This window comes from Macrobrachium nipponense, chromosome 12 (assembly GCF_015104395.2).
Source record: "Macrobrachium nipponense isolate FS-2020 chromosome 12, ASM1510439v2, whole genome shotgun sequence".
NCBI classification, from domain to species: Eukaryota; Metazoa; Arthropoda; class Malacostraca; order Decapoda; family Palaemonidae; genus Macrobrachium; species Macrobrachium nipponense.
In genome coordinates, this window is record NC_087205.1 from 67,213,660 (window position 1) to 67,229,824 (window position 16,165).

General features: G+C 38.6%; 1 protein-coding gene across 8 annotated transcripts in view; it reads left to right on the forward strand.

Annotated features, from left to right (window-relative positions):
* The window catches only part of LOC135224572 (acyl-coenzyme A diphosphatase NUDT19-like), a gene marked incomplete at its 3' end in the record, with an annotated part of 72,802 nt that extends 57,168 nt beyond the window's left edge, over window positions 1-15,634 (forward strand). For all 8 annotated transcript variants that reach the window (XM_064263696.1, XM_064263689.1, XM_064263697.1 and 5 more), the window contains 1 exon segment: window positions 15,541-15,634. In XM_064263696.1, coding sequence (XP_064119766.1) covers window positions 15,541-15,634 — 94 coding nt within the window.
* Between the last annotated feature and the right edge of the window lie 531 nt (window positions 15,635-16,165).

A 16,165-nucleotide genomic window follows, 5' to 3' on the forward strand; every position in this document is an offset into this window, starting at 1 on the left:
TTTTACTTTCTCTCCTCCACTATTACCCTCTGCCATGAGCAGTGCCATTTCACTTCAGTATATTTAAGTATACTGCATGTAGTGTCCGGGACCACACCAGCACGATACCAGTGCTCCAGCCTCCATAAGTGCCATTGCACCTGTACAGGCCGTACAGGTAGCCATTAAACCTGCGTGTCCGTCCTTACGGAACGCCCAAGTAACTAGTGTGTCCATGTACAAGGGTCAGTGATCCTTCGGACACTCACAAGGGAAAGGGAACGCCTCCCGAAGCGCCGCAATACCAGCCCTAAGTGCTGACAAACCTGCGTGTTCGTCCTTACGGAACGCCCAATTCATTAATGTCCGTGTACGAGGATCAGTGATCCTTCGGACCAACCCAAGGAACGCCTCCTCATAAGTGCCGCGCACCTGTACAGACGTACAGGTAGCCCATTCCAACGTCTCCCAAGTTGGGAACGCCCGTAAGTGTGACGTACGCCGCACACTTCCTTCGATTTTTTTCGACCTCATCAGAAGGTGCCATTCACAAAGTGCCACCGCAGCCCAGTCTTTTCAGACTTTTCATTACCAACGTCGCAGAACCCATTTCCAAGTGAGTGCCACTTTCCACAGTAGGCACTCCCATTCCATCCATTACCCTTCCTGGCCAATTAAATCATTTTCCTCCGAGCCTCTACTGCAGCCTAAGGGAAATGACTTCCCCTGCTTCCCGCGACTTCTTTGCCAGAGAGCTAGAGAAGCTCGGAGCCCTCATAAACTCTGGGCAAGGAGGCTGGTTACACTGGACCAGCACTTGACCAGTGATAAAGGCGCAGCAGGCTGCTGTGCGCCTGCAAGAAAGGAAGAAAAGAGAACAGAGGAGGAAAAGCCAGAGAAGCAGAGAGAGAAGAAAGAGAAGCAGAGAGGAAAGCCAGAGAAGCAGAGAGAAAGGAAAGAGAAGAAGAGAGAAAGCATGAGGTAGCTCTCATAGATGACGCAATCTCTCTGCTAGTTTTCTAAGCCCCACCTACCATGAGCTGGACTCCCGGTAAGAGGTGGTTGCGGAGGTTCTGCACCACTTGTTGTGTGCGTGGGCATGCTGTGGATTCCGACCAGTGCCCAAGTCGGTCTCTACCTTGGGAGGAGAGCTTCCAGGGTGAACTTCTCCAAGGCTACCATGTAGCCCCTGCCTGATGAACAGTCTCCTACGGCCTATCAGTGGGTACAAGTCATGGCCGCCGACACCGAAGCCCAGGTCTCCCTTATTCCAGAAAGGCATTGCCTAGGGGTGCCAAAATCCAGACGAACGAAGAAATTCGGTTTGAATGGATTGACGGTAACCTCTATTCTGTTCCTTCGGGTCCTTCTGAATGTTTGAAATGCCCTTTCTGGACCAGGAGACCAGGGAAACCACATTGTGCCGCCTGGGTGTAGTTGACCAATTTCATGATGTTTATCAGGTGATATTGGGCCGAGATCTACTAAAGCCGTATCTCCCTGGACGCAGCTCCCACTACCAGATGCACCGACACCTGCAGCATGCCAGATAACCACACCTCAATTTTAGGTTCAGAGGCTAGTGCCTCCGATGTCCCCGACATCCTGTCTATTTGCGAACCTGGCCCTGACCCAGTGTCAGAGCCCGAAGTTTCTTCCGCACCATCTCAGCCTCTTACCACTTTACCGCCTACCTCCTCCCCTTTGGAAGAGGTAAGCCCACCAGTTGACCCCGGACTTGTTTCCGAGGGTGATCCAACAGAGGACGTTTCACCTGTGCCAGAGCACACTGCCGCCTTGGTGACTCCACAGATTCGCAACCTGTGGGGCCATCTCGGTCTTATCATCCAGTGCCACGGAAGAGGTTCTGGAACACGTTCTGCCGAGACTGTGGCCGCAAGGGTCACATGTCTGCCAACTATGGAGGGTGCACAAATTTTAATATTCCTGCCATCGCAATGGCCGTCACCAATCCTTCTTCCCTAGGACCCCCAGCTAAGGGCCCTATAACCGTCGCACTCCTCAAAGTCATCATCAGCCAAGCCACGTCAGAGCCTACGACACTCTGGCGCTCAAATCTCCCTGATACGGAAGACCGTGTCCCCCAAGGGGCTAACATTGATAGACGTCAATTAATCACCATCGAAGGTATCAACCATATTAAATTGATCCTTCCGACCGTCCAATTGAGGGTCACCAGACCTCACTTCTCCAGAGTTTGTACCCTTGCAGTTGCAAGCTACATTCCAGGAGGTTACGACCTCCTCCTAGGGCAAGACATGAAGTCTCCCTCACCGTTCAAGAAGCCTAGGGGTCCTAACCCCACAACAAATCACTCCAAGACAAGGAGTCATCGAAATTCTACTTCCTCCAGGAAGTACGTCCACCAACAGTCTCCCCCGTTACCAGGAGGGAGATTGACCATTCACAGTTTCCGTTGCAAAACCCTGCAATGTAATAGGCACTCTACTAATTGGCCTAGGTGCCCTAGCCGACTACCAGCAGCGGACAATGTCCATTTTCCACAAGGCTTAGCCTTCCAAAAGAGACAGGAGCCTCTGTCTCCCATTTCCAAGGGCACGCTGAGAGGTATTGCACCTCCGGTACCCGCCACAGGTCCAGTCGACCTCCACACTCTGCCAGTGCCACTTGGCAGCACTGAGCAGTGCCAAGCTCCGTCCAGCCTGGACGTAGAGCCACCAACCGAACTTGACTTCTGCGCCTGGCCCCGAGCTAGTGCCGGCGCCTAACCTAACCAAGGATCCTCCTACAGGAGATCCTCCAACAGGCATGGAGCTTACCGCAGCCCATGGCCAACCCAAAGTCCATGAGTCTTCTTCACCCTCACCACTGTCGCCCGAGGATGAACCTCCGGCAGACCTAACCTTCATACCTCCTCTGGAAAACCAGGAACTGCCCGACCAGGAGTCAGCCTGGAGTTTTCCCCTTACGACGGCTGTCGCAGCAGCCGGAGTGAGGGCCTCCCCTGCAGTAGGTTCCACCCCTACGACGGTTGCTGCAGATACGAAGTAGGGTGGTTCTCCTGCAATCCCTCTTGGCTACCACTGCCTCTGCTCCTGCCGGCGTTTCTGGCCTTTCCCCAGAGTCGGTGCCTCCGTCTACTCCAAGGACTGGTATAGCCAGGTCCTGGAGGAATAAGAAGAAGAAGAAGAAGACGTCATTAAACATACTAACAAAAGAGCCACATGCTCTCCTTGACACCTGTGCCCGAGTACAGTGTCGCATTCAATTGCAGAGTGATCCTGGCACCTACCCAGAGAAGGTAGCCAGCCTGATCTCTGCCAGTAGCACTAACCCTCTAACCCCTAGCCATTGTAATACAATAACCCTCACTTAAATATAATTACCTCATTGCATTTCCCTCCTGGTCAATTAACCACTCATCATCCCCACGCATCATTACCTCTCATTATGTATTTTAACAATTCCGTCGCTGAACTGCTGCTGTGCGTACCACACTCTGGAATGATTGCGTCTTCATTTAACTTGTATTGAGTAGGTTAGGCTAATTGATTTATACCAGGGCATTAGGTTAGTAGCAAGTAGAATTTTCAAGTAACCTTATCTAGGGGTAGAGTAGACTGTCGTCACAAGACAACCCGTAGTTTATTACTTAGGCTAGACTACATTTACTCCCATTAAGTTATTACTAGCATCTCCGCCTATACGTTAGGTAGGCCACTGTACTTAGCTGTATCGCCGCTCTACAGAACTTCAAGTTTAGAGTAGGGGAACTGGGTAGTCGAGACGATCAATCTATTTAAGCCAAGACCTTCACACCCGAGAAGGGAGTGAATGCCTTCTTCTTAACAGGGGGAGCAGTGACGTGTATAGATCGTTCGTCTCCCCAAATATCAATTAAATAATTTGATTTGGAAAACGGCAGCCATTTCTTTAGAATATCAGCTGATTTTTAGGAAACACGGGAACCAAAACCCGCCAGCCAGAGATAGGGGATTCCCCAGTTGGGGGAAAAGAGTCTTATCAGCTGTAGGGACGTATCTCAAAAGGGAAGGGCGTAGGCAGATTGGTACTTCTTAGACCTATACCTTAAGCTCTCTTTCCTGTGACCCCTCTACTGGCTGTATGCTTGTTTTCCAGGATTTGCCTTGATCGTGGGGGGTTAAGCTGACTTCCAACCCCCAAGCAACCCACCTGAATTCTGTCTCGGTCGGCTGCGAGACGTGATCTCAGACAGAGGTCAAATTACCTGCCTTCCTGTTAGGCCTATCCAGGGTGTGAGTGGCACGCCGATGACCCAGACCTGAACAAAGCCGGGCGCGACATTTTCTACAAAGGTCCACACTGAACATTACATCCAGGTACGTCTTGTGAAACAGCATATTGCCAGTCCCTTATCACCTATTATCATTTTGATCCTCATTTTCCCAATTCAATTTCCAGCAAGAAAAGGAATTCATCCTTTTGTTCCCTCTCACTGCCTCATGGCCGCATGCTTCCCCTTGTGTGATCGTCCCAGACCAATGGAGTCATTGCATACTTCAGTGAAACCTTAAAAGTTCCTTCTCTCCAGTATTAGAGAATTAACCTTAATCAAAGCAAGAAGTCATTTTTCCTTTTATCTTGTTTAATCTGGATTCTTTTCACCGATTCCATGAGTCACGTGCCGTCTCTCTGCCTGCAAGTGTGCCATATCCAAGTGTATGAAAACCAGCTATAACTCCTCCAGTGGAGCCATCATTTACCTTTTCTCCAGGCCAGCACGGGTCTTTTTGTAAATAAATAGCTGTAAAGTAACGAGCTGAGTTTTCTGGCGACCTTCCCTCTAAAGAAATTAATAATAACTATCAGTTTTACGGTAAGTTAAAGCAATTCCCTCTTGAAATCCCTCATTATTCTGTTTACGTATCTAGCCTCTCTCAAGGCCAGCTATATACGTAAAAATATATATATATATATAGATATATATATATATATATATATATATATATATATATATATATATATATATATATATATATATATATATATACATAAATATATATATATATATATATATATATATATATATATATATATATATATATATATATATATATATATATATATATATATATATATATATATATATATATATATATATATATATATATATATATATATATATATATATATATATATATATATATATATATATTATATATATCTATATATATATATATATATATATATATATATATATATATATATATATATATATATATATATATATATATATATATATATATATATATATAGTATATATATATATATATATATATATATATAATATATATATATATATATATATATATATATATACAGTGGTCCCTGTATTCGCGGGGGATTGTGTAACCAGAACCCCCCCCCCACCCCCCCCCCCCCCCCCCCCCCCCCACCCCCCCCCCCCCCCCCCCCCCCCCCCCCCCCGTGAATAGTTAGAGAATCCGCGAATGTTGGAACCCCCCCAACTATAAAAAAATGCTAAAAACAGCCTATTTTTGTTACTTAACACCTCAAGAAAAACCCACTAAAAAGTTTTCATACATGGTGTTTTTTTTAATAGTTTGTTTTTATCACAAAAAGTGCATTTTATGATGAAATTCATCAAAAAAACCAGGAATTTGTGGATATTTACCATAGAAAATACCGCGAATGTGCGAATTTTTCCGCGAATAATGCAGGGAAACGTTCCCGAGAGAAATCCGCGAATGTGTGAGTCCGCAATCTGGAGAACGCGAATACTTGGGGTCCACTGTGTATATATATATATAATATATATATATATATATATATATATATATATATATATATATATATATATATATATATATTAATAACTTGATCACGAAGTATATAAAAACGTGATGCTATGTATAAATAAAGGTTTTTTTGCCATGAAGGAAAAAAATGAAAAGCGAGTTAGCCGAGTTACTTTCGGTCCTATTCGGACCCTTTACTGAGGCATACTCAGTAAGGGTCTGAATAGGACCGAAAGTACTCGGCTAACTTGCTTTTTCATATTTTTCCTTCATGGCAAAAAAAAACCTTTATATATATATATATATATATATATATATATATATATATATATATATATATTATATATATATATATATATATATATATATATATATATATATATATATATATATATAATATATATCATATATATCTATCTATATGGAGCCCATACACAAATGTGAGAGAAAAGTACTATCGATACTTTCAGAGACTGCTGTCTCTCTCTTCAGTATATGAATAGAAAAAGTTTACAGAAAAGGTGGTATTTATACCAAGAGATCCGTCCACAAGTAAGCCAATTTAGGTCACCCCCGCTGATAATCTTCCTTTAATCTTCTTAAGCGTTGGTTGAAGGAAGATTATCAGCGGGGGTGACCTAAAATTGGCTACTTGTGGACGGATCTCTTGGTATAAACACACCACCTTTTCTGTAAACTTTTCTCATTCATATACCTGAAGAGAGAGACAGCATCTCTGAAAAATATAGTACTTTTCTCTCTACATTTTGGTGTTTTTATGGGCTCCTTTTATTAGATGGAATTCTGTTGTTACAGAACTTTTTTTACCAGTCATATATATATATATATATATATATATATATATATATATATATAATATATATATATATATATAGTATATAAATATATATATATATATATATATATATATATATATATCTATATATATATATATATAGATATATATATATATATATATATATATCTATATATATATATATATATATATATATAATATAATATATATATATATATAGATATGAAGATATATAGATATATAGATATATAGATATATATGATATATATAGATATAGATATATATGATGATATAAATTAAAATATAATATAAATTATATATATATATATATATATATATAGTATATATATATATAATATATATATTATAATATATATATTATATATATATATATATATATATATATATATATATATATATATATATATATATATATATATATATATATATTATATATGTATATATATATATATATAAAATATATATATATATATTATTATATATAGTGGACCCCACCCCTGTATTCGCGTTCTCCAGATTCGCGGACTCACACATTCGCGGATTTTCTCTCGGGGAACGTTTCCCTGCATTATTCGCTGAAAATTCGCGCATTCGCAGTATTTTTCTATGGTAAAAATACCACAAAATTCCTGGTTTTTTGATGAATTTCATCATAAAATGCACTTTTTGTGATAAAAACTATTAAAAAAAACCATGGATGAAAATTTTTAGTGGGTTTTTCTTGAGTTTTAACTAACAAAATAGGCTGTTTTTAGCATTTTTATAGGGGTTCCAAACATTCGCGGGTTCTAACTATTCACGGGGGGGGGGTCTGGTACGCATCCCCCGCGAATACGGGGGGGACCACTGTGCATATATATATATATATATATATATATATTATATATATATATATATATTATATATATATATATATATATATATATATATAAATGACAAAGTGCCAAGTATCTGGTTACTACACTTGCCATTCATTAACTGTTGCCTCACAAAAGCCAGACACCTGAACCCTCATCACAGGTACTAAACAACTGAATACTCTAAAGGCAACAGTGATATCTTAACAAATTACCAGTATTGCAGAAAATCAGACTAAGTTCATCAAAACAGGTGTGAGGTAGTCTTGTAAGTAATTAGATTAATCAAAGGGCATCACTCCATCAACAACATTAAAAGTCTAAGTATTTCCCTTATTTCAGAAGTCCAAGTACTTCCCTGGTTCTTAGTCACTTCAAGTTAATTGAAGGAAATAGATCAATCACCACTCTATGTTTCTACCTAACATCAATATAATCCAAATGCAAATATACTGGTTAGAATTGAAAACACTTATAAAAATTCTAAATACAAAAATTTATTATTAAACTCAAAATTTATAAGTGAAATTCACAATATCAGGGAAAATTACTGTTACTTGAAAACAAAGTAAAGTTTAATTAATTCTCGAATCAGAGTAAGTAAACTTAAATCAAAATTAATTTATCACAAAATTCAAGAAAATTAATTCAATCAAAATTCAAAAGTGTTAGGCAATAATTGAAATTTGGAAATTAATTCACAAGTGAAAACTTGATAAGGAAATGCAAATTAATTCACAAGTGTTAAATTTAATTAAATGTGCAACGATTAATTAATGAAAATAACTAAGTCAATTAAATTGTGAATGCAAATAAAAATACAGAAAAATGTGGAAAATACCAAAATTTCAAAAGTATTAATCACACAGATTATAAAATAAAAAGACACACTTCAATAAGAAAATTGACAAATGCACAAAGCATAAAAATAACTTCAAATGAATAAACACAAAACAAAAATTTTCAATGTGTAAAAACGCAAATAGTTTCTCTCAAACCATTGTAACTATTAGTTATCAGTTCTTTAAACCATAGTAACCAATAGTTATTAGTTCTTACCAAACCTTTGTAACCATCAGTTATTAGTTTTTACCTAACCACTGTTCCTATCAGTTATTAGTTGCAACTAATAAAAATATAATGCACTTTACCTTTTTGGTATACCATTGCTGCAGCTTGTTTAACAATTTCACAAAACCAGGTGCCGTTACAAAACAATGTTTGTTCAGATTCCACAAAAAAACACTAAATAACACTAAATAATCTCTAAGAAATATCAAATCTGAAATTCTCAAGTTACGAGTGACCATTCAATAAGTACAAAATCGTTACGTTACTTTAAAATCAAAAGTGCTATGAGAGAGAGAGAGAGAGAGAGAGAGAGAGAGAGAGAGAGAGAGAGAGAGAGAGAGAGAGACCTTACCTTACAGACCTTACCTCTTGTTTGGGTTGCCCCAGGTCCCTCAGTGTGAGGAACCTCTAATGTCTACCAGAGAGTTGCTAGTACATCTTCCGGTATATTTTGCATCCTCCAATCTTGAATGGTCTGGGATGCAGCTTAGATATTTGTAGAGCTTATTCTTAAACACATCTATGCTCACTCCTGATATATTCCTCAGATGAGCTGGCAACGCATTGAATAGAAGCTGCATTATCGATGCTGGTGTGTAGTGGATTAATGTCCTGTATGCTTTCCTTATTTTTCCTGGTATAGTTTTGGGCACTATTAATCTACCTCTGCTTGCTCTTTCTGATATTTTTAGCTCCATGATGTTTTCGGCAATTCCTTCTATCTGTTTCCATGCTTGAATTATCATGTAGTGTTCTCTTCTCCTTTCTAGACTATAATTTTAAGGATTGTAGTCTTTCCCAGTAGTCAAGGTCTATAACTACTTCTATTCTAGCTGTAAAGGACCTTTGTACACTCTCTATTTGTGCAATATCCTTTTGATAGTGTGGGTACCATATCATATTGCAATATTCAAGTGGACTACGAACATATGTTTTATAAAGCATAATCATGTGTTCAGCTTTTCTTGTTTTGAAGTGCAGTAACAACATTCCCATTTTTGCTTTACATTTTGCCAATAGAATTACTATTTGATCATTGCATAACATGTTCCTATTCATCATCACACCAAGGTCTTTAACTGCTTCCTTATTTGTGATTGTCTCATTATTAGGTCCCCTATATGCATATAGCTTTCCTTCTCTGTCTCCATAATTTATTGATTCAAATTTATCAGAGTTAAATACCATCCTATTTACCTCTGCCCAATCAAATACTTTGTTAAGGTCTGTTTGTAGCGCTTCCTAATCTCATCCAGTAATTTCTCTACTTATTCTTGTGTCATCAGCGAAACTACTCACTACCGAGTCCTTAACATTACTGTCTATGTCTGCAATCATAATAACAAACAGTAATGCAGCTGACACCGTACCTTGTGGCACACCGGATATTACCTTAGCTTCATCTGTTTACTCATTGTTTGCAATAACTATCTGTTTTCTGTTGTGTAAAAATTCTTTTAACCATCTTCCTACTTTATCCACTATACTAGATACGAAATTAATCCGTTCCGAGGCATCCTTCGTATCATGAGGTTTTCGTATCTTGGACCACATTTTACATGCAAAATGGCTAATCCGTTCCAAGCCCTCCAAAAACACCCCAGTAAATTTCATATTAAAGCTAAATTGACCTATAAACAATGAAATACTACAACAATTTGGACCATTCAATACCTAACTTAATAACGAAATGCAAATTAACCTGTAAATAAAGTGTATTAGTGTACATGGTATACAAGAAATACTGTACGTAAAATGTGGAAGCTTACCTTTCGAGTGAGGCTATCTCCGAAAGTGGCGGCAGAGGAGGAGGAGGACAAACAGCAGATACGTACGTACGTACGTATACACTTAACTTTACGAAAACACATACAAAAATGTAAGGAAAACATACATAAACTAAAATTTACGAAACACATTAACAAAACTGTAGCACTTACTTTACAAAAAACTAAAATTTAAAAAAAAAAAAAAAAAATTATTTTTAACTTATTTTTTTTAATTTTTTTTACTTTTACGTAGTATTTTTTTTTTTTTTTTTTTTAGTTTTTTTACAGAATTTCAACTTCATCACCACTTTCAACTTTCTGTTTATCACTTGGTTCTTCCTTTTTTGCTTTCAACTTTCTGTTTTCATCACTTGGTTCTTCCTTTTTTGCTTTCACATTTGTTTTTTAACACTTGGTTCTTCCTTTTTGCTTACTCCTGCTAATGCTAAAGGCCTCTTTAAAAAATAACGATCCAAGGAAGACTGCTTCTGCCTACTTTTCACAATGTTCCTGAAACGACTTAGGCAAACGTCATCGAACTGCGCAAGCATACAACCTGTGTGAGCCTTTTCGGGGTGTCTTTTTTTCTATAAACAATTGCACTTTATGAAAAGCGGCTAGAACATCCTTAATTTCTGCCGTTGTCATAGGGTCCTCCTCCTCTTCCTCGCTGCTGCTAGAGAACTCCTCTTGAACGACGTTATGTTGCATGGGCTCCAACTCCTTCAGGTCATCCATTTTAAGCTCCACTTGGTGCTCTTTGAGAAGGTCGTTGATGTCGTCCTCGTCGACGACCAGCCCCATGGACTTGCCGAGTGCAACGATCTCGTCAAGATCTGGTTGGGAAACAGTTTCGGGATCGTCAACTGTTTCTGACTCTGCAGCACCAGCTTCGCCCACGTCGAATCCCTCAAAGTCTCGGGCGGATACGGCATCAGGCCAGAGTTTCCTCCACGAGGAATTCAAGGTTCGCCTCGAAACCTCCTGCCAAGCTTGGTCGATGAGTCGGATGCAAATGACGATGTCGAAATGCTCCTTCCAAAATTGACGCAATGTGGTATCGGTGATGTCGAAAGATGTTTCGTGTACAGCTTCTTAAAGTTCGCTATCACTTGCTGGTCCATGGGCTGGAGGAGAGGGGTGGTGTTGGGCGGAAGAAAAAGAATCTTGACGAAGGAATACTCCGCTAGGATATCTTCCTCGAGGCCAGGAGGGTGGGGAGGGGCATTGTCCAACACCAGCAGACATTTCAGGGGGAGGTGCTTCTCTTCCAAAAATTTCTTCACTGTCGGGCCGAAACACAGATTTACCCACTCGGTGAACAAAAGCCTCGTTACCCAGGCTTTTGCATTAGCCCTCCACATCACTGGAAGCTTCTCCTTAAGCACTTTGTGGGCCTTGAAGGCTCGTGGAGTCTCTGAATGATACACCAGTAGGGGCTTCACCTTGCAATCCCCACTGGAGTTTGAACAAAGTGCGAGCGTAAGCCTGTCTTTCATAGGCTTATGCCCGGGTAGCTTCTTCTCTTCCTCCGTGATGTACGTCCGACGAGGCATTTTTTTCCAAAAAAGGCCAGTCTCATCACAGTTGAAAACTTGCTGAGAACTGTAGCCTTCCTTGGTCATCATCTCGTCGAAAGTCTTTCTAAATGCTTCGGCCGCTTTCATGTCCGAGCTGGCAGCCTCCCCATGCCGCAGCACCGAATGGATGCCAGTTCGTTTACGAAATTTCTCGACCCAGCCGTGCAAAGCCTTGAACTCTGGGGTTTGTGTTGATGTCCCTTCCCCTCCGTCGTCTTCCGCCTGCGCAATCAAATCGCCGAAAATAGCGCTGGCCTTGTGGGAGATTGCAGTCTCCGTTACCGTATCGCCAGCGATTTCTTTGTCTTTTATCCAGACAAGAAGCAGCCGTTCCATCTCGTCGTGCACGTGGGTCCTCTTGCTGGACAAAATAGTGATGCCCTTGGACGGTGTAGCTGCTTTGATGGCATCCTTCTGTTTAAGGATGGTGCCTATTGTCGATGGATTTCAGCCGTATTCCTTGGCGATCACACTCAATCGCATACCAGCTGCATACTTCTTGATGATCTCCATCTTTGTCTCCAAAGAGAGTATTCGCTTCTTTCTGTGAATTTCAACTTTCTTGGGACCCATGACTACGTTATCTTGTACGTATAAGTACAATAAAGTTTTCGCACAACACAATAAAGTACGTATACTGCAACGAAATTACTAACGAATTTACGTTACTAAACGAAATCGTAAGACCGAACGAATACCGCGTGCGTACGATAACGATGCTGGTACGAAGTGGACGAGGTAGGCACGCCACCACGTATGCGTACATAGATGCATGATGGGAGGGATGCTGTCCAATAGGAGAGAAGGATCTCATGGCGGTGACTAGCATCAGTAACCAATGGGAGAGCAGGAGGATGGTGGCGAGTCTACTAAGTTGGCGGCGCGCGAGTTTCAAAATTGTTATCGGTGGTTCGGGCGAATCTCGGACTTTCAGAAACCTTTCGTATCTTGAAAACTTTTCGTATGTAGAGCCGTTAAATTTTTCGTATTGGCTTTCGTATCACGAGGTTTTCGTAAGTTGAGCCTTTCGTATCTCGAGGTACTACTGTATTATGTTTTCTAATTTTCTTCGCTAATATATTATGGTCTACCTTGTCAAAAGCCTTTGCAAAGTCTAGATAAACCACATCTTTTTCATTTCCGCTTTTCATATTTTTGTATATGTTTTCACGGTGGACTAACAGTTGGGTTTGTGTACTTTTTCCGGGTACGAAACCATGTTGTCCTATATTAAACAAATTTTTTATTAAATGTTTCATAATATTCTTCTTCATTACCCTTTCATACACTTTCATAATATGTGATGTTAGACTCACAGGCCTATAATTACTTGCCTCTAGCTTGATCTACTTTTGAAAGTAGGGGTAATATATGCTAATTTGTGCTCATCATAAATCTTGCCTGTATCTACACGTTGTCTTAATAATATTGCAAGTGGCTTTGCGATAGAATGAACTACTTTCTTTAACAAAATAGCAGGGACACCATCAGGCCCTGCAGCAGCTCCATTTTTAATATCATTAATAGCCTGCACAATATCAGCTTCATTAAAATCTATGTCTGCTAGATATTCACTTTTTTGTCCCTTACTTCTATATCATTATCTTCATTATCAATTCTAGGGGTGAATTCTCTCTTATATTGTTCTGCCAATATGTTGCATATTTCCTTTTTTTCATTCGTTAATCTCCCTTCAATTCTTAGAGGGCCTATTTCTATTCTTCTTTTATTCATCTTTTTCGCGTACGAGTATAATAGTTTGGGGTTTTGCTTGATATTTACTAGGGTTTTTTCTTCCAAGTCCCATTTTTCATTTTCTTTTGATTGTATACTAATCTTTTGTTCTGCATTTTCTATCTTACTTTTTAGTTCTATAACTTTCCATGCATTTTTTCTTTTGCAAGACCTTTTTTCCACTTTCTGATTTTCTGGAACAAGATCCTTCTGTCTCTTGGTATGCATGACTGATGTTTACTTTTCTTCTTCGGTATATATTTATCCACTATTTTCTCTAATATTTTATATAATATCTCCGTATTTACCCTTATATCATCACTTACGAAAATGTTATCCAAATCTTTGTTTAATTCTTCATTTATTTCTGACCATTTTATATTTTTACTGTAGAAGTTGTATTTTCCATATCCTTCCCACTTTTTCATTTCTTGCTTATCTCTGTTTTCAGTTGCTTTGGAATGGACTGTTAATTCTTTGACATTATGGTCTGAAATACTCACATTATAAAGAGAGAGAGAGAGAGAGATCTGAACGCCTCGAGTATCTTAGATGCAATTAAATTCTTCTCCCTTACGGAAGCTGGACTGGAGATGACACAAAACGTTTTGGGCAACAATTCTTTCTTGAAGCTTCGAAATCTTACGCAACTTTACATACAAAATGTGTAATCTGCACGTGGCTTTGACAAAGACATACGCGTATGAGACCAGTCTGTTAAAAAAAGACACGTACTCGACTCGATCGGTCGAAGCAGAAGTCCCTTATCATACGTGATGACAGAATCCCAAAACACAATGAAGACTCGAGGTCTCTAATCAAACGTGTTGACAGATTAGGAAAGCAAACGGAGATCTCGGAGTTCCTCTAATCTCGAGGAGATGAAAAGTTACTGAAACAATTCTAGCTTTGAACGGACAATGATATTCTCTCTCTTTCTACATTTTACGTTATATATTCTTTTAGAATATGTAATGCAGAAATCGGAACACACATTTTAAACATCCTATCTCTAAGGAATCTGAAAAAATGTTGCCAAAATCTTATACACAATATTTCATACAGTCAAAGAGGGGATATATGCATTTTGAAAGTAGCAATATATAATATACCTCCCCCTAGAAGATTTTTTATCACAGTGTTGAATCCAACGATTTGCAACGAGATATATAATGAGCAACTACAATGTTTTTGCCGCTAATGTGCTGCATTCTTAAGTTATACTGTTGCAGGCACAAAGACCACCTGGTCAGTCTTTGATTATGGCTTTTCATTCTCTGGATAAATGATAGTGGATTGTGATCAGACAGCACTAAAATTTCTTCATTCCTAGGTCTATTCACATACACTTCAAACTTTTTCAATGCTGTGATTAAGGCTAAAGTTTCCTTCTCGATTGTTGAGTATACTTTTTGATGTTTTTTCAATTTTGAAGACATGAAGCACACAGGATATTAGATATTATTTTCATCTTCTTGAAGTAGAACAGCTCCAATGCCACAGTCCGACGCATCAACTTGTATCACAAATTTCTTGTTGAAGTCTGGAGCTTGAAGTACTGGTCTTGAAGTTAAAATGGCTTTTACCTTCTCAAAGGATTCTTGACACTCAGGAGTCCAAACAAACTTAGCTGAATGATATGGCTTACAGAACACCTTATAACCACCAGATTAGAATTCATGGTGGTAGCTTGATGACTATATGTGTCATGATATTCCTTACATTCAGTAGAATTTATAAATTATTCTGTAAGCTATAGTAGCAAATTTTTATGTAGTTATATACTATATAAGAATTATTTGCCTCTATCTTTAAATTTCAGAAATGTTTGATATAGTGTGCTAGAAAACTTTTGAACATCAGTTATTTGTGGTTATCAATATGCACCTGTTCAATTTTCTTGTTTAATTTTCCTGTTTGATTTTCCAGGTGGTGCAACTGATGCCTCTGATTTTGTACTTGACTGGCTTGATGTTTTCAAGAATTGTGGTCACACGAAGGAAGACCTTGTTAGACAATTTCGGTACAGTATTGAAAGATGGATATGAATCTCAGAGTCTTTTCATTAAATGGAGTTTACACTACAAATTATGCTGAAGAAATAATGAGTAACAATGCAGCCCAATACATTATTGCATGATTCTTAATGTTTTGTTGTTTTTATCTTTCTGTAATTGTCATTTTTGATAAAATTTTTGTTTTTAAAGTGCAAAAAAATCTGGCCCCTGATTCATAACTTCCAAAAGCCTGTGGTTAATCAAGGGTTGAATTAAAGTACTTTATATATTATATATATATATATATATATATATATATATATATATATATATATATATATATATATATATATACGAAAGCTTTCTGGAGTTGTCTTTGGAATATTTCTGTGTTGCTAAGGAGAGGTTTATTTAATCATGCATACATTCTCAAACTTGAGCAATTATAGAGGATAACTAATTTGACTGGCTGCAAAGAGGGTACTCAGGATTATGCACACACACATATACATATACTATATACTGTGTATATATTATATATATATATATATATATAT